Genomic DNA, 22,496 nt, shown 5'->3' with positions numbered 1-22,496 from the left:
TACTGTATTTCTATATTACTATAGTACTGTATTAGTTATTTTCAAATACTTAAATATTTTTAGGGTGTAAGACCCAATTAAAGCCCGTTATTTACATACAGTATTACAGTATTTACATACAGTATTAGGCATACTGTATTAACTTTATTAACTGTATTAAAGCATTAACTTTGAGATATTATTTTTATTTAATGAACCCTCAGCCTTATTCAAAGTAAGCTTAAATTAGCTATTTCACTTATTAATCAAAGTGCTATTACTGTGCGACAGCAATATTTTATGTTTTATTCTTTTAATGATAGTTTAGGATTTATTTAAATATCATTTCAGTCTTTTCAGAGCTATATATTCACTGCTCTGTAATAGTCTATAAGCATAATTGTTACTGTAGATTAAATTAGCTTTTTACGAAAATACCGTGCATGTTTATGTTTTGTTTCTTTTTTCAAAGCCAAAAAGTGTTTCAGGCTTGTCGAGTTTCCCGGAGTGTGGAGTTATAGAGAGTCGAGTTTTCGGGGTTCTAATGTTGATCATATGACTCTAAAATACTTTAAAAAAACTTTAAAACTCACTAATTTTCATCTAAAATTTAGAAAACTTCCCGGGGCAGGACCCCGGTATGGGCCCCCCCAATATTTTTTATAAGTCGGCGCCCCTGTGTGGGGCATAGGAATTCATTCATTTTTCTTCTTCAAAATATAGTCCGGCCCCCCACAAGTTCTGAAGGACAGTGGACCAGCCCCTGCTGAAAAAGTTTGCTGGCCCCTGTTGTAGGCTGAACAAGCCCCACTTTCAGCCCTGAGGAGTTGGAGGCGGGTAGATTGCTTTCTTTTAGCAATCAGGTGTGGGGAGAGGAGAACCTGCAACTCCTTTGGCAGCGCATAGCATCTCTGAGCCCCAACCTGAGAGGGATGGAACTCTTTTTAACCAGACGCTTTTCCACTCTCCACGCTGGGCAGGTGAGGGAGACGTTGGCAGCTGAAACAGGCTTGACTGTTCGGGTGGTGCAAGTTTGGTTCCAGAATCAAAGGGCCAAGGTGAGTGACGGCCTCAGAGCTTTACATTTGAGTGGCAAGCTATCTCTGACTAAACAGGAGAAGGGGCATCTCTCTCTGCCAGAGTCGGGCAGGGGAAGGGGGTGCAGTGGGGACGGGCCGCCCCAGGTGTCACCACAAAATGTTGGGCGGCACTCACCGTGGGGCCTGCAGTGCACCCAAGCCATGCGTCTCTCCTGGGAGTGACACAGTGGCTTGGGCGCCCGCAGGCTCCACGCTACCCCAAACGGTCTTACGGCGCCTCCCCCACAGCTGTAGGGCGGCCGAGTGGGAGGAGGCAGGCTGACCCCTTGGAGGCCCCGCAGAGCGTCCTGAACCAGCTCGCCCTGCCCCCGTGGGCAGCTGGCCCCACCCCTGGGCACAGGGCACGCACGCCTCCCAGGCGCCCGATCGGCTTGCTCCGCTGCTGGCCAAAGTTATCCAGGGCTGTGAGGCTGGAACTCTCAGGCCTCTGAGCAAAACACAATCCCTGACCATTATTAAGAGGAGGAACACCTTTGGCTGTCAAATTCTGGCTCTTATACCAAATAGCCCCCTAAACGTTTAGAAAGGTGGGCTATAAATGCTGAAACAAACCAAGAGCGCACACTTTTGGCAATTGCAGCTGTGCTCTCTCCATTCCTAGAGCACAACTGCCTATGCTTTTGCCTTGGCAAGGGCTCCTGTGCCAGGCAGAACTTCACCAGGTCTTCCTCTCAGCATTCCTACTTATTCAAGCTGGGATTCCTACACTTGTTGAATTTCTGCCTGTCATGAAGCTATTAAGGGCACAGGAACTGTACAAAAACCCAGCAAAAAGGAAGTGGCAACCCTTGCTGAGTCTGGTGTTTTAGAGTTGCTTTTAAATGTGGGTGCAATATGAATCAGTGCCAATTTTATTCACTGGCCCAGCAGCAATGCCTTGAGCTGTGGTTTCTGGTCTGCAGGAAGTAGCCAGAGAACAATATTTATCTCCCTGTTGTGGAAAACCACATCTTTTGCTATTATCAAAGATAATTCATTACACTTCAGCCAAAGTTCTCTGAGCAAATTTACAGAGCAGCGTCATGCCTGCTGACTTCCTCAGCTTAAACCACGGTTAAAACTTAAGGAGTAGTCTATCTTAAGGGGCCGTCTTCCTTCCTTCCTTCCTTCCTTCCTTCCTTCTTCCTTCCTTCCTTCCTTCCTTCCTTCCTTTTCTTCTTGTCAGCTGGCCACCTTAGTTGGTGCAGCAGTGGCGGGAGGGGAGGAGAGCATCCGATGCAAGGCAGGGGCAGGTGTGTGGCACTGGCCTTGGAAGGGGACAGACCCCCTCGCCCCAATTTAGGAGGGGGATTCTGTCCTCCCTTCCCCCTTTTGTTGCACCCCTGCCCAGGAGCATCCGTCCTCCTCCTTGCAGATGAAGAAGATCGCCCGCAGGCAGCAGCAGCAGCAGCAGCAGGAGCAGGAGCAGCTGGGCAATCCACGCCTGGGCACCGGAAGGGGGACCGGAAGGAGCAGCAGGCAAAGCAATGAAGACAGCGAAGGTGAGAATCTCTGGCGGAAACTCGAGGGCACCTGAGTCCCTTGGTGTCAGGAGCTGGAGTCAGGCGGAGGTCAGCAACAAAACAATAAAGCACTGATGTCAGTGAAGTTAACTCAAAGAAACAAAACATCTCAGGGCTAGTGGTCACAGCAACGCTTCCCAGCAGGTCTTGCCCCAAAGTAGCCATTGCAAGGACTGAAGGTCCCTGCCTTCCCACCACTCTCTGAGGCTCCTTCCCCAGCAGCCAAAGGCTCCGTTAGTAATTACTATAAACGAAAGAGAAATACAGTGCATCTCACCATGAGACCATGAACAGGTGAGTGCCTCTGTGTGCATCTGCTCAGTTACAGAACAGTAACCTTTGTTGCATATTCAGTGGGAGAGCAAACATACCATTTTTGTAACTTGCAGTCTATATTTTGGCCCTGGTTTATGCCATCAAAATAGTGTATTGTAATTAAACAGTTCTGGGTCCCGTCCCATCCTGTCTGCCACCCCACCCCCACCCCCACCCCCACCCCCACCCCAGGATTGGGTTACTGTAGAAGAATAGGAGTCTGTGCACAAAATAGAAATGGCTTTAACTCACCAGTTTACATTTGGGATTGTGGGTGTGGCATTGTGAGGATACTGGCGCCTCCAGAGAATCTGTGGCCCTTCAGATGTTGGTGGACTGCATCCCTGACTGCATCCCATCATCTTTCTGCTGGCCCTGCTGGTGGCCGGTGCTGATGGAAGTTAGAGTCCCACAGCACCAGAGGTTCAGTGGTTCCAGCCCCACCCACCCCAGTGTTAGAGAGAGCTACAATCCCCAAGATTCCCTGGAGTGAAAGTAAAGTGTGGACAGGCACACAGAGCTCTGAAGTCCTATCAAAAGCTTCATTTGACTTCTGAGGAATCAGCAGTCTCCACTCACACTCTGCAGCTGTGAGGGACAGAAACTTGCTTTAAAATAAATTAAAATGAAATACTGGTTATCAGGAGATGGCTATACATAGCCTTCCAAGTTGTCTATTCACAACAAAGATATGCCTGGAACAGCAATTATTGATCATAGCAGCAAACCTGCATTCCCCAATGTCTGTCTTTTCCCCAGGCTTGGCTGTTTTAAGTGCTGTTTCAGAGAGAATGTGAGAGCCAAGTATTTAAAAAATAAAACAGCTTTTGAGAGGACAGAGTAGTTTCATTAACTTAGTTGTTACTTAAAAACACACAGAGTGTTATTAGTAAATCCAAAGTGTTCGCTAATAGGCTTCTCCCCTTCTTTGCTTCAACAGATGGTGCCAGTGTGCATGGAATCGAGGGTCTGATGGTGCCATACTCCAGGATTGCCCAACAGCAGCTGCTTCCCCTGGATCAGAACAGCTACAGCACAGACTTGTACCGGCAAGGACTCACCCCACCCCAGCTGCCAGGAGACCATCTCCACCCCTATGGTGAGCTTCTCCAGAGGAATCTGCTATGAGCATGTGCTGTGCACCAGACTCCTCTGTCACACTTTTTCTACAGAGACATAATGCTCCTGCATAGTTTTTTCTGCCAGTGGGTGCATAGCAGAAGTAAAAATCTCCCTCCATGGATGTTGGTGGCAAGGAAAAGAATAGGCATAAAAGGAGAATTCCCTGGATGCCAAGATCCAAGTCTGGGGCAAGTACTCTTTGATGAGAGAACCTAGACAGAAATTTAAAATCACAAAATATGCAGCAAAGCATGGGAATATAGACTGTTAGACCTTTAAAATAAGCCCTTAGAAGTTCCAAAGCTTCCTTTTTCCCCTAGCATAGATTAAAAACCACACATTTGGTAAGTGAAAAATGGTTTACTTACAAACTCTCCAAAGGTCATATTCATGTTCTTTTCCATACAGCATTCAAAAAAAGTTGCACAGGCAGTAAAACTTAGTTTAGTTACAGTGGTGAAAGTTCCTAAATTATTGGGTATAAGAACTCAAGAGAGGCTTGTAAGAGCCATGTGGTCTGAGCTGCAACAACCAGCTCAAACCTCCTCACACACTGAGCTTCTTAGATAGATGGAAGGGAAAAAAGGCTTGACACTTAGTTCCTCCTAAGGTGAGCTAAGCCTGTCAGGACCATAGGCGCCGACTCCATGGGGCCTGAGGGGGCCCGAGCCCCCTCAAAAATTCGTTTGGGGGGGCTCAGCCCCCCTAATAATTTAAGAAAATTATTACCGTAAATTTCGCTCTATAACACGCAGATTTTTTCTCCTAAAAAGTAAGGGGAAATGTCTGTGCGTGTTATTGAGCGAATGTGTGGTCCCTGGAGCTGACTCCGGAGCGCAGGGGCAAAAATAGGCAAAAATCAGGCAAAAATAAGATCGGGCGGGCGGGCGGAGGGAAGGCGGAAGCTGCTGCTTTCCTGCATTCTGCCTCAGGGTCTTACTGCCCACCTGCTTCGGTTGCTGCGTTTGCTCAAACTCAACAAAGAGCAGGGAATCCCCTGCCCTCCTGGCAAGCAGAGGGTTAAGGAAAGGATCGAGTCCTTCCTTCTAATTCTTTCCTAGTCACACTGCGTGCCGGCACCAGCCCACCACCTCCTCCTCTCCGTGCTCTAGGGACTCGCAGGTGGGAGAGAGAGAGAGAGGGCTGGCTTGGGGGGACCGGGACTTTTGCCTTCCTTTCCTCCCCCCCACCCCGTTAAACTCCTTCCCTGCATTCTTAGCCAGCTGCTTCTCCGCACACCCCTCTTGTGCTTCTTGTCCCTTCTGTGTTTTTCCTTCCCTCCCCATTTAAAACGTGGTGACAAAGCACGGATCCCCATGGATCCTCAGGATTTTTGCATTGGGTCACCCCAAATTCACCATCAGATCACATTACATGTCCATGGCTACAGTCTGTACCAAAAAAATCACGCACCCACTGTTGCCTGGAGCTGCAATGGTGCAAAAACGTGGTTACAAAGCATGGATCCACAGGATCTTTGCACTGGGTCACCCCAAATTCACCATCAGATAACATAGCATGTCCATGGCTACAGCCTGCACCAAAAAAATCACGCACCCACTGTGGCCTGGGGCCACAATGGTGCAAAAACGTGGTTACAAAGCACGGATCTACATGGATCCTCAGGATTTTTGCATTGGGTCACCCCAAATTCACCATCAGATCACATAGCATGTCCATGGCTACATCTTGCACCAAAAAAATCACGCACCCACTGTTGCCTAGGGTCACAGTGGTGCAAAAACGTGGTGACAAAGCACGGATCCACATGGATCCTCAGGATTTTTGCATTGGGTCACCCCAAATTCACCATCAGATCACATAGCATGTCCATGGCTACATCTTGCACCAAAAAAATCACGCACCCACTGTTGCCTAGGGTCACAGTGGTGCAAAAACGTGGTTACAAAGCATGGATCCACATGGATCCTCAGGATTTTTGCATTGGGCTACTCCAAACTCACTGTCAGATATTAAAAATCTTTATAAAATAGAGAATTAAATACATACAGAATGTTAAATTTTCAGTTTCGAAATATTAGTACTAGTTTAGTACTGTATTTCTATATTACTATAGTACTGTAATTGTTATTTTCAAATACTTAAATATTTTTAGGGTGTAAGACCCAATTAAAGCCCGTTATTTACATACAGTATTACAGTATTTACATACAGTATTTGGCATACTGTATTAACTTTATTAACTGTATTAAAGCATTAACTTTGAGATATTATTTTTATTTAATGAACCCTCAGCCTTATTCAAAGTAAGCTTAAATTAGCTATTTCACTTATTAATCAAAGTGCTATTACTGTGCGACAGCAATATTTTATGTTTTATTCTTTTAATGATAGTTTAGGATTTATTTAAATATCATTTCAGTCTTTTCAGAGCTATATATTCACTGCTCTGTAATAGTCTATAAGCATAATTGTTACTGTAAATTAAATTAGCTTTTTACGAAAATACCATGCGTGTTTATATTTTGTTTCTTTTTTCAAAGCCAAAAAGTGTTTCAGGCTTGTCGAGTTTCCCGGAGTGTGGAGTTATAGAGAGTCGAGTTTTCGGGGTTCTAATGTTGATCATATGACTCTAAAATACTTTAAAAAAACTTTAAAACTCACTAATTTTCATCTAAAATTTAGAAAACTTCCCGGGGCAGGACCCCGGTATGGGCCCCCCCAATATTTTTTATAAGTCGGCGCCCCTGGTCAGGACAGCTTACTCTATAGTCCTAACCCTTTCATGCATTAAACATGTTGGTTATATGAGGCTGGTTATCCCACAGGATGTTCATGACACAGGGTGTATGTGACCTGTGAAAGTTAAATAATTATTTTTACAGTGGCCCTCAAAATGAAAGACCGAAGACGGAAATGGCCCTGGCTGTGCCTGTTGCTGTTCCTCATCTTTCTTGCTTCCGAAGGCCACACCAGACATTTAAAACAGTATCATGCCACTTTAAACAGTCATGGCCTTCCCCAGAGAATTCTGGGAACTGTAGTTTGCCAAGAGTTGTTAGGAGACCCCTTTTCCCCTCACAGAGCTACAATTTCCAGAGTTCCCCTGGGAAGAGAGATTGATTTTTCAACCACTCTGAGAACTGTAGCTCTGTGAGGAGAAAAGGGGTCTCCTAACAACTCTTAGCAAACTCCAGTTCCCAGAATTCTTTGGGGAAGGCCATGTCTGTTTAAAGTGGCGTGATACTGCTTTAAATGTATATTGCAGATGTGGCCTTTGGGGGAATCCATGACGGCTTAAAGTGGCATGGTGCCTCTTTAAAAGTGATGGGGCCAAAGTAAGATTCCCTGAGGGCCAAACTGAGTGTTGGCCTCTTGTTTCTACTTACCATTTTTGTGAGAATGTCGCCATTCACCGAATGATGTCCATGTGGCTTTCAAAATAACCAACACTCATTTTGTTTCAAGTTATATCCTGGTTCATTCCAGTGGTGGCGTTAAATGGGATCGATGGTGATGGTGTAAATGCCACTGTGCTTTGTTTGCCATTGGCGTTTGCCTGTGAAAGGGGAGCTGAGGAATAAATTAGCCAACAGGCAAAGCCATAATGGTTTAAGAGGAGCGAGAAGAGTGTACAGATAATCACAAGGCTTTTGACTGGACCTTTTGCTCATATTGCTTAGAAATGTTTTTAGATGTTCTTGGGTGTTTTGAAATGTTTTAGTTGGTCTTTAAAATATCTTTAAATATATATATTAAATTATATTGCTTTAACTTGCTGATGTTTGTCATTCTGGGCTCCTCTGGGAGGAAATGTGGGGTAGAAATTTAATCCTCCTCTCTCTCTGGGCTCAGCTGGTACCAGCAGGAAGAGGTGGTAGCAGCCCCACGACCATGGCCACTGTCAAAGGGGAGGGGGTCTCCTTCCCCCTTCTTTGCCCATAGATGGCTGGTTCATTTACCATCTGACCCAGAGGCCCACTGGGGTGCAGGTCCCAAGGACACACCAAAATCCAGAATAGTTCCTGTTTTTGTGGCATCTTTTTTCCCCCCAAAGGTAGAGGAGGCTGGCCTTCTGCCGCAAGCCCTCTGCCCGCTTCCTTCTGAAATGCTCGTAAGCAACTTTCCTTCTCTTTCCGCACCCTAGATTCAGAAGGCGTCTTCCATGACATGGACAGTGACACCATTGGCCATTTGGGTGACTGCCTGCTGTCAGCGGCTGAAGCCAACCTCCTGCAGACCCGAGTGGGCAACCCCATTGACCGGCTCTACTCCATGCAAAGCTCCTATTTCACCTCCTGACCGTGAGGACGTTCCTGGCTCTTCCCCCTGATCTATGCCACTCTGGGCTTAGAAGTGTGGAACGGCACGGAGGAGCAAGCCCGTTGCATTTGGAAGGACTCTTTGGACCCTGCAAAGTGAAGGAGGCATGCAGGGCTGCATTTGAGGGCCAAGCCTTAGGACTTTGCTGCACTGCCTCTCCCCTTGCCCTTCACCCAGTGTCCTAGAGATGGACAATTTCACATTGTGTAGCTTGTATTTCTAGCAGTGTGTTTTTGTGCTTAAACTGTGTAGGGCATTAAGGCTAATTTGATGCATCACCAGCAGGGACGGGAGACCTGGCTCATGCTGGGAACAAGGTTTCCAGGGCCACTGGGCTGCTCTTCATCCAGCTTGTTGTTCCTTGTTAATACTCTGCAACCTTGGCACAACTAAGAGCTTACTTTTCAGGAACATGAGGAGTCTGAGAGGTGCTTTAGAAACATTAGGTTAGTTTTATACTTTAACTATTATGCCACTCTAAAGAATTATGGGAAATGTAGTTTGCAGAAGGTCCTGGGAGTTCCCCACTAGAGCTACTTAAACCCCCCCCCCTCCAGAGATGGGAAATGAATGTTAAACTAGATATGATTATAGTGAAAACATGCTCTTAGATTCAAAGTGTTCCAAGCATCTGAAAGAGAGGGTCTAGAGCAGGGGTGGGGAATCTGTGGCCCTTCAGAGGCTGCCAGGCTGCAATTCTCATCAGCTCTTGCCAGCATGGCCCAATGATCAAGGATGATGGCAGCCAGAATCCAGCAATTGCCGGAGAGCCACTAGTTCCCCATCCTTGCTGTAGATGGAAGGCAGTTTTGCTCTCTGTTCATCCTTCGACTCCCTTGCTCTTGAACACCTCCATCTTCTCTTTAAGTTCTGCCCCAAATACTTTCCATTGGCCACTTGATGCTTGCTGGAGATTTCACGCAATATAGTCCTTGCAGGATGGCAGCACAGCAGAACAGTTCCTTCCATCATCATAGCAGCAAAAAAAATCTGGATCCTCTTGTCCTGTTTAAAAACCTCCAAGGAAGGAAAGTCTACCACCTCCCAAGGGAGACTGTCCCACTGTTGAACTGTTCTGACTGTCAGAAAGTTCTTCTTGATGTTTAGTAGAAATTTCCTTTCTTGTACCTTGAATCCAGAGCAGGAGAAAACAAGATTGCTCTTCTTCCCTGTAGCAGTCCTTTAGATATTTGAAGATGCCCCGTGTATCTCCTCTGTGATTCACGATGATCCATTGCAGGTTACAAAATCATTATATGGAGGGAAGCCCCTTTTGTTGCAGATGACCTGTGATGTGCCTGGGCAAAGCAAATATCTGGAATGTGCCAGGAGGCAAATGATCTTGTATAGAAATGTCCAGTACAAAACCAGACCTCTCTTCTAGACTGGCCACCAACATCAATGCTGCTTTATAAACAGCTCTCTATATATAACGGTAGTTCATATTTATCTGCAGATCAGTGTTTCAACAACAACAAAGGTGAAAAGAGCATCATTAGACATGCAGAGGCTGCTGAGATGATCTTCTGTCAAAGTCATCTGGTTGTTTTTTTAAGGCAGGTGCCCATTTAAATGCAAGTAATCAGCCCTGGTTTAAATACATTTTGACGAGGGGGGAGGGTTTTGGGAGAAGGAAGGTTCCCCAGTCTGAGTGACCTATGCGTGGGCATGTTGGAAGGGCTTCCATCCCCCCCCCCTGACCACAACAGAAAGTGTGTGGTTGTTATGTGTGGGGTGGGAGGTAGGAGCACAACTTCACTCTCCCAGGCACCCCATGTCCTCTCAGTGAGTGAATCCTGTGCAGGTGTACTCCAGTGTATTACCCATTGAGCTAAATGGGCTTTCCTTCAGGTGTGTCCAGGACAGCAGATCAATCTGTAATGGTTCACTGTAGCCAAGATGTAGGATTGTGCTCCCAATGGACAGTGGGAAAAGCAATTTGGTTGTTGTGAGCTCTGAATATATCTACTTGTTGGACCACCACTTGTCACACATTACTCTAAGTTGAGCTTGAGAGGGAGACTACAGAGAAAGAGGGCTCCTAGCCTGTCCTTGGGCTGCCTGGGGAGCCTGGCTTCGCCACCAAGATGTGCATTTTGGCTCATCAAATGCCAGCTCAGCTGCCTGTTTTGACCATCTCCCAACGCTTCCAGCAGTCTGACCACATTCTTGGTGTTTTGTTTTAATTACTGCATCATGTATTTACACCTTCCATCAGCATCTTGTTTAAAAAGTTGCAAAATCTGTTGCAAAAACTGCAAGTGCAAGCGGGGTTGTGAGATCGCACAGCAAGCTTCTGCTGGAAACTTCCAGAACATTTACCCCCAAAGCCTAACTGCAGAAACAACCAGCACATTTAGCATGAATGTGGCGACAGCACTTCCAGATGGGCCCTACTGCGCTCTACATATTCTGTTTTGTCTTTGGGCAGAGAGACCTTGTTCTGACAGTGCTTGAGCAAGGGCCTTTTAAAAACTGGAAGCCAAAGGTTCCTTGGAGTCCCCACCCCCTGCTCAGTTGAGTTCATGCACTGCTTGATGTGCCCCCACCAACTGTGAGGCCCAGGACAATTAACCCCTCCAGAAAGCCTCTACCTGCAGCTGGGAGCCACAGGAGAGCTTCTCAGAACCTATTGCCTAACTGTGGTTCCAATCTGCAGCCCACAATCTAATTATTTCTGCTTGGACGTGTGGTAAAGTTGCAGTTTGCATCCTGTTACACACAGTGGTCTCCCTGTCTTCAATGGAAGTTGCAGGGTTGCAGCACACACGGTGTAACCAAAACAGAAAGCATTTTTTCATGGGTCAGGAAGCTGTGGACCTCCAGGTGGACTACAACTCCCATTATCCCTGTCACCAATGGCCATGCTGGCTGGAGCTGATGAAAGTTGAGAGTCCAGCAACATTTGCAGGGCCACAATCCAGTGGGGCAGGAGGAGAGCCTTGCAAACCCCACCAGAATGAATGGTTGAAGGTCAACACAGAACACCCTGCTGAGTGGCACCCTCTCTGTAGTGTTCTCCTCCAGCAGAGGCATTTGCTCTAGATTTTGGGTCCAGAATGAGCTTTTGAAAGAGTTTCTATCCATCCAGTGGCACACATTGGCCAGTGTACTCCATATACAAGGCCTGGTTGGGGAGGGATAGGGGAGACCCTTACATTTTCATACCCGTTGTAATCTAGTGTTGTGTTGTGCTGTGCGGGTGTCTTTGCATGTGCATTTGGAAATTAAACAAGAACAAAAACTCAAATCCAAGCTTGCCTACATAAACTGTCTGCACTTTCAGCTCTTTTGAGATTCAAGCCAATTGGTGAAATACCAGGGGGGTGGGGGTGTGTAAAAGAACAAATAATTGTGCTCTTCAACGACAGTACTTGTTGCGCTATCTCACTGGAATGGGCCAGCCTACTAAAACACAGAGATGATGCACCATCTAAGCTGGTGCTAGTTAGAAGAGAAACCCTCTTTCCCTCAGATCCGGCCTGCACAACCTGGGTCCCAGAAAGCCGACTGCAGCCCACCAGGCAACAATGGTTGCCCTCCAGGGACCTGCTTTTAAAAAGTGAGGCAGTACTACAGGGAAGTTGACAGGCCCCCAGCCAGCTGCATCATACGGCTGCACTTGCCTTGATGAGGCACCAGTTGTGCAGGATCGATAGAGCGGATCATTGATTAGGCTAGGTAAGAGTGTGAAGCAGCCCACAAACCCCCGATAAATTTCATCCTCGGGAAACATCTTGAACTCCTGGCTTTGATTCTTTGCTCTGTCCAGCTCCTCCGCTCTCCTCTGCTCACACCCAAGAGCCTTGTCTTGCTTTCGGCTGGATGTCAGCCAGTCAAAACCAACGTGCATGGAATGCCGTTCCCCCAGCGCCCTGAGCCCGTCTCACAGAGAGGCATTCATCTCCCCCGAGGAGCTGTGGTGCTGATTAATGGGCATGCTCAATAGCGAGCGAGAAGCGGGGTGTAAAATGAGGACATTTTTCTGGATGAGGAATTAAAGGCAGAGCTGACCATGAACTTGCTCTGATCTGGGCTGCGTCCACATGCAAAGTTCCACTCGGGGAAGAGGGGACAACTGACAAAGCTGCTTGGTGCCATGTTCTCATCCAGTCTGACTCCACAACTTTGGGGCAGAAGAGATGGGGGGCTGAAACTTTGGGGCAGAAGGGAGTGGGATTGACATACATGACTGCATATGCGAGTGCAAGAATCACACCACCGAGTTCTGTTTTTTAAAAAAACAAATTACCTTTCATTTCACTGCTCTGGGGGGAAAAAACTATTATTTATGTCACACAAAGGAGAAAACAGAGGCAAAACAACAACCCAAAGAGCTTTTGTAGCCCTTAGATCATTTCTGTATGGCTTCTTTCCAGAACTTTTGAACACTAAATGAAGCCAGTCCAGAGATGGTTTCTCGTGCCCCGTGGAAATCAACAGAACAGAACAAGCTAGTTATAAGTCAACATGAAGTTGCAATTTGTACAGCTAATTTCCTGTAGACTGAAGCAATTACCTCCAATGCAACCCAAGAGGAAATCATCTTAGACGAGGGTGCTTCAAAATGGAGGTTGGTATATTTTTAGCGTTCAACGTGCTGATGCCTGAAAGCTGCACAGGGACTCTGCTGATCTCAGTTCTTGATCATGGTAGGCGAGAAAGAATCAGGGTAAAAGCACAGTCCGATCAATGAATTGTGGACCACTTCCACACTGGACAAATCTCACCTTTGATTCAAATTGCCCCAATTTAGCACTACAGCACTAAGGTAGTCAGCAGACTATGCTGGTAATTTAAACATGCCAACTCCTATGTCTGTTGCCAGCTCTGGATTTTGGTCATCACATCCTCTTAAACAGAACTCGGAGTGGCCACCTGGAAGAAATGTTGCAAGCAAAATATGACTTAAGCACCTTGCACTATGCAACCACTTATGTGATCAGCAATATTATAGCCAGTCCCAGTTAGAAGTGGGAAAATAATTTGCTCAAAAGAAAATGGAAAAGTCAGCTTCCAGACCCATAGGAAAGCAGTGTGGTCTTCCTAAAATGCTCAGAGAGCTGGGAGAATATCCTCGAAGCCCCTGCTCCCAGCCCCCTTCCTAGTAGGGGGAGAAGACTTTGGACCCTTCTGTTGTTATTCTAAGCTTAGACTCTGATCCATTCCTCTGAAAACAAGCACACTTTCCTTTTATCACTTCCTGCTGCCCTACCCACATTTTGCCAACAAACAAACTTGCAACAGCATCAAGCAATGGCAGCACCTGTCACACTCAAAATCTTTTAACCAGCACCCTTTAACCATAACTTAGTTCGTAGGGACACAGTCAACCTTTGTTTCAGCTGAACCACATCAGACTCTAGGCAAGGAAGGGAATGATTTCCCCTGCCACACCAGATTGCTCTGGTCAGGAAGTGCTTTTGTTTGCAATCTCGATGGTACACCCCCAGCACAGGTTTAGTGCCTCCAGGAGAAGCCAGCCATGCAGGCCATGCAATGCGTTTGACTAAAGAGGGGATTGTTTTCCTCTTGTTCCAGCCTGGTTATAGGTGCAGTGGGGATGCTAATCCATCCAGAAGGTGGTAGTTATTTCACATGAACCAAGATGGTTCTCCTGCTGAGATAGTGCCCTCTACTGGCTCTGGGCAAACACGATGCAAACATCTACCTCCTGTCCCCTGCTCAAGGAGAAATGACAATTTAGGCTGCATGGATTTTGCAGGGAAGATCCACAAGCAGAAAACCAGACTCCTTTCTGTTCCCATCCATGTATTTCCCTGCAAACTCCTGCTGATCACCTTGAAACTGGTTTAGGTTATGTGTAGGTAGACTTCATGCACCAGCTGCTAAACTGGACGATTAGACTGAAAGAACCACAAGAGACTGTTCTGATCTTTGACTGCAGTTTATTGCACACACTGGGCTCCAAGAGGCAGGGCTGGCTTTGCAGATGGAGCTGAGACTACCATGGTCATGCCTATGTGGTTCCCATGGTTGATTGATCAGAAGCTGCACTTCAATGTGCCACACTGAGATGGCATTGGCAGGCATGGCTGCAGAAATGAGCTTCCAGGACCGGGAAGCAATTCTTGTGACTTAGTAGATCTTGAGGATGACGTTGTTGCCATTCCTGGAAACAGGAACCTTTAATCCAGTCGACACCCCAGAGTTAACACAGAGGAGATCACCTTTTTTGGTACTGAAGGAGAAGGAGAGAGGGACAAAGAACAAACACAGCACAAATGAAAGGCCTATCAAAACAGTACATCACAACAGGTGGAATTCAACGTGGTGCAAAATGGGGGATGTGTCCCTGGAAGGAGGTCCATTTGCACAATGAGACTTTTCCTCCCTCTCCTCTCCACCACATGCCCCCTAAACCGTTCTGGAGATCCCTCCAACCCTCCAGAGCAGATTTAATGGGTGTGGAGGAGGCTAACAAATGCATTGTGGAAGTGGAGCAAGTGTAAAAGGTAAAGGTAAAGGTACCCCTGCCCGTATGGGCCAGTCGTGTCCGACTCTAGGGTTGTGTGCCCATCTCACTTAAGAGGCCGGGGGTCAGCGCTGTCCGGAGACACTTCCAGGTCACGTGGCCAGCGTGACGAAGCTGCATCTGGCGAGCCAGCGCAGCACACGGAAACGCCGTTTACCTTTCCATCAGTAAGCGGTCCCTATTTATCTACTTGCACCCGGGGGTGCTTTCAAACTGCTAGGTTGGCAGGCACTAGGACCAAGCAACGGGAGCGCACCCCACCGCGGGGATTCGAACCGCCGACCTTTCAATCAGCAAGTCCTAGGCACTGAGGCTTTTACCCACAGCGCCACCCGCGTCCCGGAGCAAGTGTAGTCCATCATGAAGTGGTTCATCTTTTACAGTGCCACAAGACTCCTTGGAAATAGAATAGCCTTATTATCAAACCTTTATTAGGCATTATGCAAATAAAACCATAAAAGAGAAAATAACATATAAAAACCTTGAAATGTATATAAAAAGGCAGCAGATGGTTACATACATATATATATATATACATATAAAATCAGTGGTTTTCCTTGTTAACCTGCTCCTTGGAGGACTGCTGCCAAAAACTCAGCTACCCTCGCCGTTACCCTTTGGTCAGCGTCGGATAGGTAAAGTCCCACACATTTACCTTGCTGGGGTTCCAGACCACCCGAAAGAGGGGACAGCACGCGTTGATGGAGCGTACTGTGCAATGGGCAATGAAAGAGAATATGCTCTACAGTGTCCGGGACATTCATAGAGCATCTGCAGAATCTCGTTTCTAGGAACGTTTTGATATCTTCCCCTGACAAATGCTGAGGGAAAAACATTTAAACGGGCCAGCATAAAAGCCCTACGTTGGGCTGGGATTATTAATTTAGTGACGTAATTGGCTCTACTATCTAAGATATTTAAATCATAGAATGTGGGGGAGCAAATTTTGTTTACAGCTGCCATAATATTTTGTCTCTCGACATCCTTTAGTCTAGTTAGGATATTATGAAAAATGTACTGCTCATTAGAGTTGTACAGGGGCTCCAGCTCGATGCCTAAAGATTCAATCTTTTTTTCGAGGTGCTGATACCATCTTGATTTATAGGAGTCTTTGAGCAAATCAGCGAGCAGACTTGATGGAGGGCAGCGAAAGTGGCAGCGTAACCAGTACTTTATTGAGGTGGACCATGCCCAATATTCCAGTGTGTGTATGCCTATTTCTGCACACATTGTTTCATATTTGATCACAGCTGGGAGTCCAAGAATACGTCTCAAAAAGCTGGAATGAATTTTTTTTAAATCACTGTTATATGCTTGGACCCATAGCGGGATTCCATAAAGTAACTGGGATTGCACTTTTGTTTGAAATATCTGAATGGCCGCAGGAATAAATTGATTACCTATCTGATCATAAAAACGGGCAACTGCTGATGAGGTGCACTATGCCTGTTTTATGGCATTTGTGCGATGGGTTACCCACCCTAAATTGCTCTGGAATAAGATTCCCAGATACCTATGGATTTTCACTTGTTGGATTTCTTGCCCTCTTATTTTCCATTTCTCTAATTTCCAACCATTCGAGAAGACCAAAATTTTTGTCTTCTCATAATTTATAGAGAGTTTGTTACATTCGCAGTAAGGGATCAGTGAGGATATAAGACGTTTCAGACCCAGGCTCGTTAATGATAGTAGGACAGCATCGTCTGCGTATAATAAGAGAGGAACTGGCTTCTGATTAAGTTTAGGGGCATGTGATTCGAAATAGAATAGCAGCAAACATCCTGGCTGCCTGTTTTCCAAATATGTGCCTAGAAGAGAAGATGGAGACAGCAGGGGAACAGGAGGCCTCAGGGGACTCTCTATTTTCAAGGCTGATGGAGGCTTGCACACTGTTACCAAGCCTAACTTAGGACAGGAGAGCTGTTTGGCAACCGAGAGGTGAGAAGAAGTCCCTGCCAGTGCAATTTTATCTGGTCCCTGGAAGGCCGACTAAGCAGTAATCGAGTGCTGCTTATAGGAGAGGAAGAACAAAGGCTCAAGTGAGAGATATATTTCCCCCTTTGGAATTGTTTGTAAAGAACAGCTATGTAAGTGTATTTTTGTAGTTCCAGGCTCGAGCATGCATGGCTTAAACAGAGAAGTGTTTACTCTAACAACGGCCACAACTGGATTAGTGGGTTAGCTTGTTTGACAAAATACACTCCTGGATCACTGCTGGGGAAATAAGAGTGGCCTCCCAAGAATGACACATGCATGCACATGGAGAGTGGGGGGCGGGCGCCCTCTTACATATCAGTTTGGGGCACCAACCTTATGTGGCCAGTTTCACCTGGTCAGCACAGAGCAGGAATTTCTGGACATGTTCAGTGCAGTTGACTACAGACGTCTGGTTCAGTTTAAGACACTGTTCAAATGCAGCAAATGGTTCAGCGCAATCGTGGCGGATTTTCTGTACAATTGGGCTGCAATGAAAGCCACACAGGTGGTTGTGTAAAAGGTGAAAAATTGACAGATATTCTTGTTTGAATGGTCGGAGAAAGATCTCACTTTGGCCTGGCACATACATCGCAGTAAGTTCAGCTGTGGCTTACCATTCATGAGCAAGTGTGCTAAAATCATGCCTTCCCCTCCTTCCCAAAGCTGAGAGAAAGCAAAGCACAGAATTAGCATTAGCAATTAGCAAGCAGCACTTGTGGCTTTTGCTCATGATTTGTTCAGAGAGAAGCAAACCATGACCATTGGGTCACACTAAGCCAGTGCTTGAGTTTGTTCCCTTCCAGCTTTGCAAAGAGAGGGACAGGCAGGCACCACTGTAGCAGAATGCACCAGTATGCTTGTTCATTCATGGTGCACCTAGACTTAGCGTGTCACTCAAACTGCGTCTCTGAGTGCTAGTGCATTGTAGTTGCTAAGAGAGTGAGCCAAAACATCTTCAATTCTCACTTGGCCCTGAACTTACTTAGTAGCCTTTGGCAAACCACTTTATCTCAATCTTTGTCCCCACACCTGCAAAATGGGGATAATATAAATTATTATACTTATGGATTACTGGGATAATGAACACTGAGCACTTTGGACATTGTCATGGACCCAGATCCCCTCCACAAATGCCTCCTATCCATTCTGCCACTAGATATGTCTTCAATAATTTTCCCCAACTCCCATTATGGTTTCCCCTGAACTCATAGAGCTCTCCCAAGTTTCCTACGAACTCATTTCCACTCATCTTCTTTAGCCCTTTGCCAACACTTTGGCCCCTTCTTGTAACTCAAAAGCACTCTGCCTGACCAGTACATGTGCAGAAATAGCTCATCCATTCTAAAAGGCTTGCAAACAAAAGGTAGTCCTGAAATACATGCTCCCTCATGGGGAACCTTCCAGGGGCTGCATGCAAGTAGCGGGCAGGGCTAGAAGCAAAAGTGGGTGGAGCTTACCCTTTCAAGAAAGCCATTGGCTACTACATCCTCTGCAATATCACAGTTAAGAACACATTAAATCCGGGCAAAAGCAAATATGGCATAGACCAGATCCAGTGGAGGGTGAGATCTGGAGGCCTGAGGTTCCCAGTCTCTATATTAGAACCACAGGAGGATTATAGGAGTAATTTAGACATCACTTCCTTTCTCTAGCTGGGGGCAGAGTACAGGATAGACATTCCCCAGACACAGGCCTAATTTATACACAATGCAGACCACAGAGAAATCGTTACCCGTGTAGGCTTCCAACATGCACTGGCCCCCTCACACAGTGGCTTAGAAGCAGTGCTATTTTTCTAGAAAAAGAGGTGCCAGAACTCTCCTCGTTCTCTTACAAAGGCAATGGTGCCCCCCTGGGAGGAGCCAGAACTAGAAAAAGCCCTGCTTAGAAGGCTACTAGTCACATCAGTTTAATGTGTGTTTTAAGCACGGCATTCAAAGCCAGGCTTTCCTGGTGTTATGCATCCTGTATAAATCCAGCCATCAGTCATTGCTTTGAAAGTAGATCCCCAAGGTATACAAGTCAGAGCTAAAGAGTACAAATTGAAAGCATTTGCAGATGACCTAGTATTGACATTACAGGAGCCAGAATCTAGTACTAAAAGAGTATTGGAACTGATTCAAGAATTTGGTCAGGTTGCAGGATTCAAGTTGAATAAGTTAAAAAACTAAGGTTTTAGAGAAAAAAATCTAACACCGATCGAGAGAGAGAGGTTTCAGAGGGAGACAGGTTTAACATTGGTTTAAGGTTTAAGAGTCGTCAACAGGCTCATCACAGCTATCTGCCAATCACCCATTCCCACCACCCTTCTGAGTAATACCCCTCCCCACCTTCTCACTATATAGAAGGGTCTGGAAACTTCTGTTTCAGTGTATCTGAAGAAGTGTGCATGCACACGAAAGCTCATACCAAGAACTGACTTAGTTGGTCTTTAAGGTGCTACTGGAAGGAATTTGTTAGGTTTAACATTGGTTAAGCAAGTAAAATACCTGGGGGTTAATATGACTGCTAAGAATGTGCATTTATTTAAAGATAATTATGAAAAATGCTAGACAGAAGTGAAAAAGGATTTAGAAATATGGTCAAACTTGAAGCTTTCTTTGCTAGGCCGTATCGCTGCTATAAAAATGAATGTATTGACAAGAATGTTGTTTTTGTTTCAATCATTGCAAATTTTGGATAAAATGGACTGTTTCAAGAAGTGGCAGAGAGATATTTCTAGATTTGTCTGGCAGGGCAAGAAGCCCAGAATAAAATTTAAAATACTAACTGATGCAAAAGAAAGAGGTGGATTTGCCCTGCCAGACCTTAAACTTTACTATGAATCAGCTGCATTTTGTTGGCTGAAAGAATGGCTGCTTCTTGAAAACACAGACATCTTGGATTTAGAAGGTTTCAATAATGTATTTGGGTGGCATGCATATTTGTGGTATGATAAGGTCAAAGCACATAAAGCGTTTAAAAATCATATTGTTAGGAAAGCATTGTTTAATGTTTGGACAAGATATAAGGAGTAACTTGAAAATAAAACCCCAAGATGGTTGTCACCGATGGAAGCGAAGGCTCAGAAAAAGCTCAGTATGGAGGGCCAAATGGCCGAAATATTGGGAAATTTTGGAACAAGAGGGAGATAAATTAAAATTGCAGAGCTTTGAAAAACTAAAAAACAAAGTGCGAGATTGGCTTCATTATTATCAAATAATGGAGGCATATAATTTGGATAAGAAAATTGGCTTCCAGGTGGAAAAATCAAAATTAGAAACAAAACTGTTAGATCCCAAAACTAAGATTTTGTCAAGAATGTATAACTTGCTGTTGAAATGGAACACTCAAGATGAAACGGTGAAATCTGCTATGATTAAATGGGCTCAAGATGTTGGACACAACATTATGTTGGCTGACTGGGAACAGTTATGGACCACAGGTATGAAGTTCACGGCATGTAATGCCTTAAGAGAGAATATTATGAAAATGATTTACAGGTGGTACATGACACCAGTCAAGCTTGCTAAAATATATCATTTGTCTGATAATAAATGTTGGAAATGTAAAGAGACTGAAGGAACATTCTTTCACCTTTGGTGGACGTGCCCAAAGATTAAGGCTTTCTGGGAGATGATCTATAATGAAATGAAAAAGGTATTTAAATATACCTTCCTGAAGAAACCAGAGGCCTTTCTCCTGGGCATGGTCGGCCAATTGGTGCTAAAGAAGGATAGAAATTTCTTTATGTATGCTACAACAGCAGCAAGGATACTTACTGCAAAGTATTGGAAGACACAAGATCTACCCACCCGGGAAGAATGGCAGATGAAGGTGATGGATTACATGGAACTGGCGGAAATGACTGGCAGGATCCGAGACCAGGGAGAAGAGTCGGTAGAAGAAGATTGGAAGAAATTTAAAGACTATCTACAGAAACATTGTAAAATTAAGGAATGTTAGAAGGATGCTGGAATGAAGCTATGTGGTTTTAGCAGTAATGTTATAAAGGATTGAGTAAAAATGGATTGTTAACAGGTCAGAATGTAAAGTTACAATATATTAAGATAAATTAGTAAGAAAAAACAAAGAAGGAAAGGATTTGCTGAAACAACTAATGAACTAGAATACAAAAAAGGGAGGTGTGAGGAGGTCAAGGAAACAAGCAAATGATAGATAAGATATGGAATGATGGATTTGTTTTTAATTGTTTTTGTTTTTTTGTATTTTGTATTTTCTGTTTGTCTTTTTCTTTCCTTTTTATTCTTGTAACTTTTTGAAATACCAATAAATATTATTTTTTATTAAAAAAAAAGAAAGTAGATCCCCAAGCGGGAGGGGGAAAAACATGCACCAGAGGGTTGCCCCCCCCCCAACAATGACGCATCAAAGTTTTATCGCACCAAGATGGTCTTGTGCTACGGAATGGTGCCCTGCTTGGAAACTTACTGGGATGACGTGCACTTGGCCATTTCAAGCTTGAGCTGGTGACAGTCCTGCTGCCAGGAGGAAGGGTTGGCAGCCACACACTGGCCATACTGCTCTGCTTCTTTTCGGCAATGCCGGGCGGTCACCTCCAGGGCCGCCTGCCTGTCGGGATGGAGGCACAACAGCATTCATTAGAGTCATCTGATCCAACATGGATAGGATTCCAGTGCAGGTACATGGAGAGCCCTGTAATTTACAGAGTCTCTGCCGCCTCCTCAAAGATTAGCCATGCTCCCTAATCCCTGACATTTGTGGTTATCACTGGAGGCCCTCTGTGCATTCTCCCATGCACAGACTTTGCCATTATTCCACATGCTCCTGGAAAAATCGCACCCAACATGTAGGAAGAACTGCTTTGGAGTGCATTGCTAACATCAGGATGTAAATGTAAAATTTCTAGAATTTTTTTTTTTTTAATGGGGGAAATGCAATGCTCTTTTCTTTTTAAGTGCTCTTTACAAGTCATTTTGTAACATTAGAAGCATGAAGTGCATAACTTGGTTTACCACAGAATTATAAACAGCTCAGGACCGCAATACCTCAAGGACTGCCCCATATGAGCCTACCTGGACCCTGAGATCATCCTCTGACCATCCTTCTTTGTGAGCCTCCTCTACGTGAGGCCTGGAGGGTGGCTGCAGGAGAACGGGGCCTTCTCTGCGCTGGCCCCCCCTTTGCGAAATGCTCTCCCCAGGGAGACTTGCCTGGCACCTCCATTACACACCTTTAGGTGCCAGGCGAAAATATTCTTCTTCAACCAGACCTTGGGCTTGTTTAATGTCTTAATTGGGCATCCCGCTCTTTGTCCGTAGTCTCGGGGCATAAAAATGTCACAGCATCAAGATGCAAGATGCCTTTGTGTTGGAGCCCTGGGGGTCTCCCAAGCCAAGCGCCCTAACCATTAGGCCGCGCTCTCCCTCCCTCCCACCGCACTGGGCTTCCGCTCAGACGCCCCACTCACATGTCGCTCCTGCAGCGCCGAGGCCGGATCCCGTCCTCTGGCGCGCATGCTCCCTCCCGAGGGAGTGTCCCCATCTGCGCATGCGTACCAGGCTCTCTCGGGCAGCCATGACACTGGAGGCCATGGCGGCGCTGGCGCGTAAGACGCGCTAAGGCCACGTTGTATCGCTGCCCCGCCACCGCCGCGGGAGGGGGCTGCGCATGCGCGGGGGCTGCGCGCCTGCCGGGCTCGCGGCGGGGCCGGCTGCCCCGGAAGCGGAAGCGGCGCGCGCGGAGCTGGCCGGTGGCGGC

General features: G+C 45.9%; 2 protein-coding genes across 6 annotated transcripts in view; one reads left to right on the top strand and one right to left on the bottom strand.

The window, feature by feature from the left end:
* Nucleotides 1-8,435, top strand: part of LOC309336197 (LIM homeobox transcription factor 1-alpha-like) — an 89,921-nt gene extending 81,486 nt beyond the window's left edge. For 2 of the 3 annotated variants that reach the window (XM_081851778.1, XM_081851779.1), the window contains 4 exons: nucleotides 960-1,037; nucleotides 2,410-2,560; nucleotides 3,837-3,995; nucleotides 8,127-8,435. In XM_081851778.1, coding sequence (XP_081707904.1) covers nucleotides 960-1,037; nucleotides 2,410-2,560; nucleotides 3,837-3,995; nucleotides 8,127-8,281 — 543 coding nt within the window. In that variant the 3' untranslated portion in view covers nucleotides 8,282-8,435. The remainder of the gene's footprint in view (nucleotides 1-959; nucleotides 1,038-2,409; nucleotides 2,561-3,836; nucleotides 3,996-8,126) is intronic. The other variant, XM_081851777.1, reaches the window with a different exon arrangement.
* A 5,788-nt stretch (nucleotides 8,436-14,223) lies between these two features.
* On the bottom strand, nucleotides 14,224-22,454 carry CHCHD5 (coiled-coil-helix-coiled-coil-helix domain containing 5). Of its 3 annotated transcripts, none has more exons than XM_081851894.1 (4): nucleotides 22,207-22,454; nucleotides 21,207-21,347; nucleotides 17,109-17,260; nucleotides 14,224-14,504 (listed from the first exon to the last, which is right to left on the bottom strand). In XM_081851894.1, the coding sequence occupies exons 1-3, from the start codon at nucleotides 22,278-22,280 to the stop codon at nucleotides 17,110-17,112; spliced, it is 366 nt and encodes a 121-aa protein (XP_081708020.1). In that variant the 5' UTR covers nucleotides 22,281-22,454; the 3' UTR covers nucleotides 14,224-14,504; nucleotide 17,109. The 3 variants fall into 3 exon arrangements, with proteins under 3 accessions (XP_081708020.1, XP_081708021.1, XP_081708022.1); XM_081851895.1 differs by having other exon boundaries at nucleotides 21,207-21,343; nucleotides 22,207-22,320; XM_081851896.1 differs by lacking the exon at nucleotides 22,207-22,454 and adding an exon at nucleotides 21,812-21,843.
* Nucleotides 22,455-22,496: the final 42 nt, after the last annotated feature.

Source organism: Podarcis erhardii (genome assembly GCF_964252035.2).
Source record: "Podarcis erhardii genome assembly, chromosome: 2".
Classification (NCBI taxonomy): domain Eukaryota; kingdom Metazoa; phylum Chordata; class Lepidosauria; order Squamata; family Lacertidae; genus Podarcis; species Podarcis erhardii.
The sequence above is the reverse complement of the archived record's forward strand: the minus strand, read 5'-3'. Positions and strand labels throughout refer to the sequence as shown.

Excerpts from the sequence above, each read along its gene's own strand:
- CHCHD5 (XM_081851894.1), bottom strand. The coding sequence starts at position 22,280 with ATGGGGACACTCCCTCGGGAGGGAGCATGCGCGCCAGAGGACGGGATC. Across the intron at positions 21,348-22,206 it reads CGGCGCTGCAGGAGCGACAT|GCAGGCGGCCCTGGAGGTGA; the intron begins GTGAGTGGGGCG and ends CCATCCCGACAG. Across the intron at positions 17,261-21,206 it reads GCCAAGTGCACGTCATCCCA|CCCAATTGTACAGAAAATCC; the intron begins GTAAGTTTCCAA and ends CTTTCATTGCAG.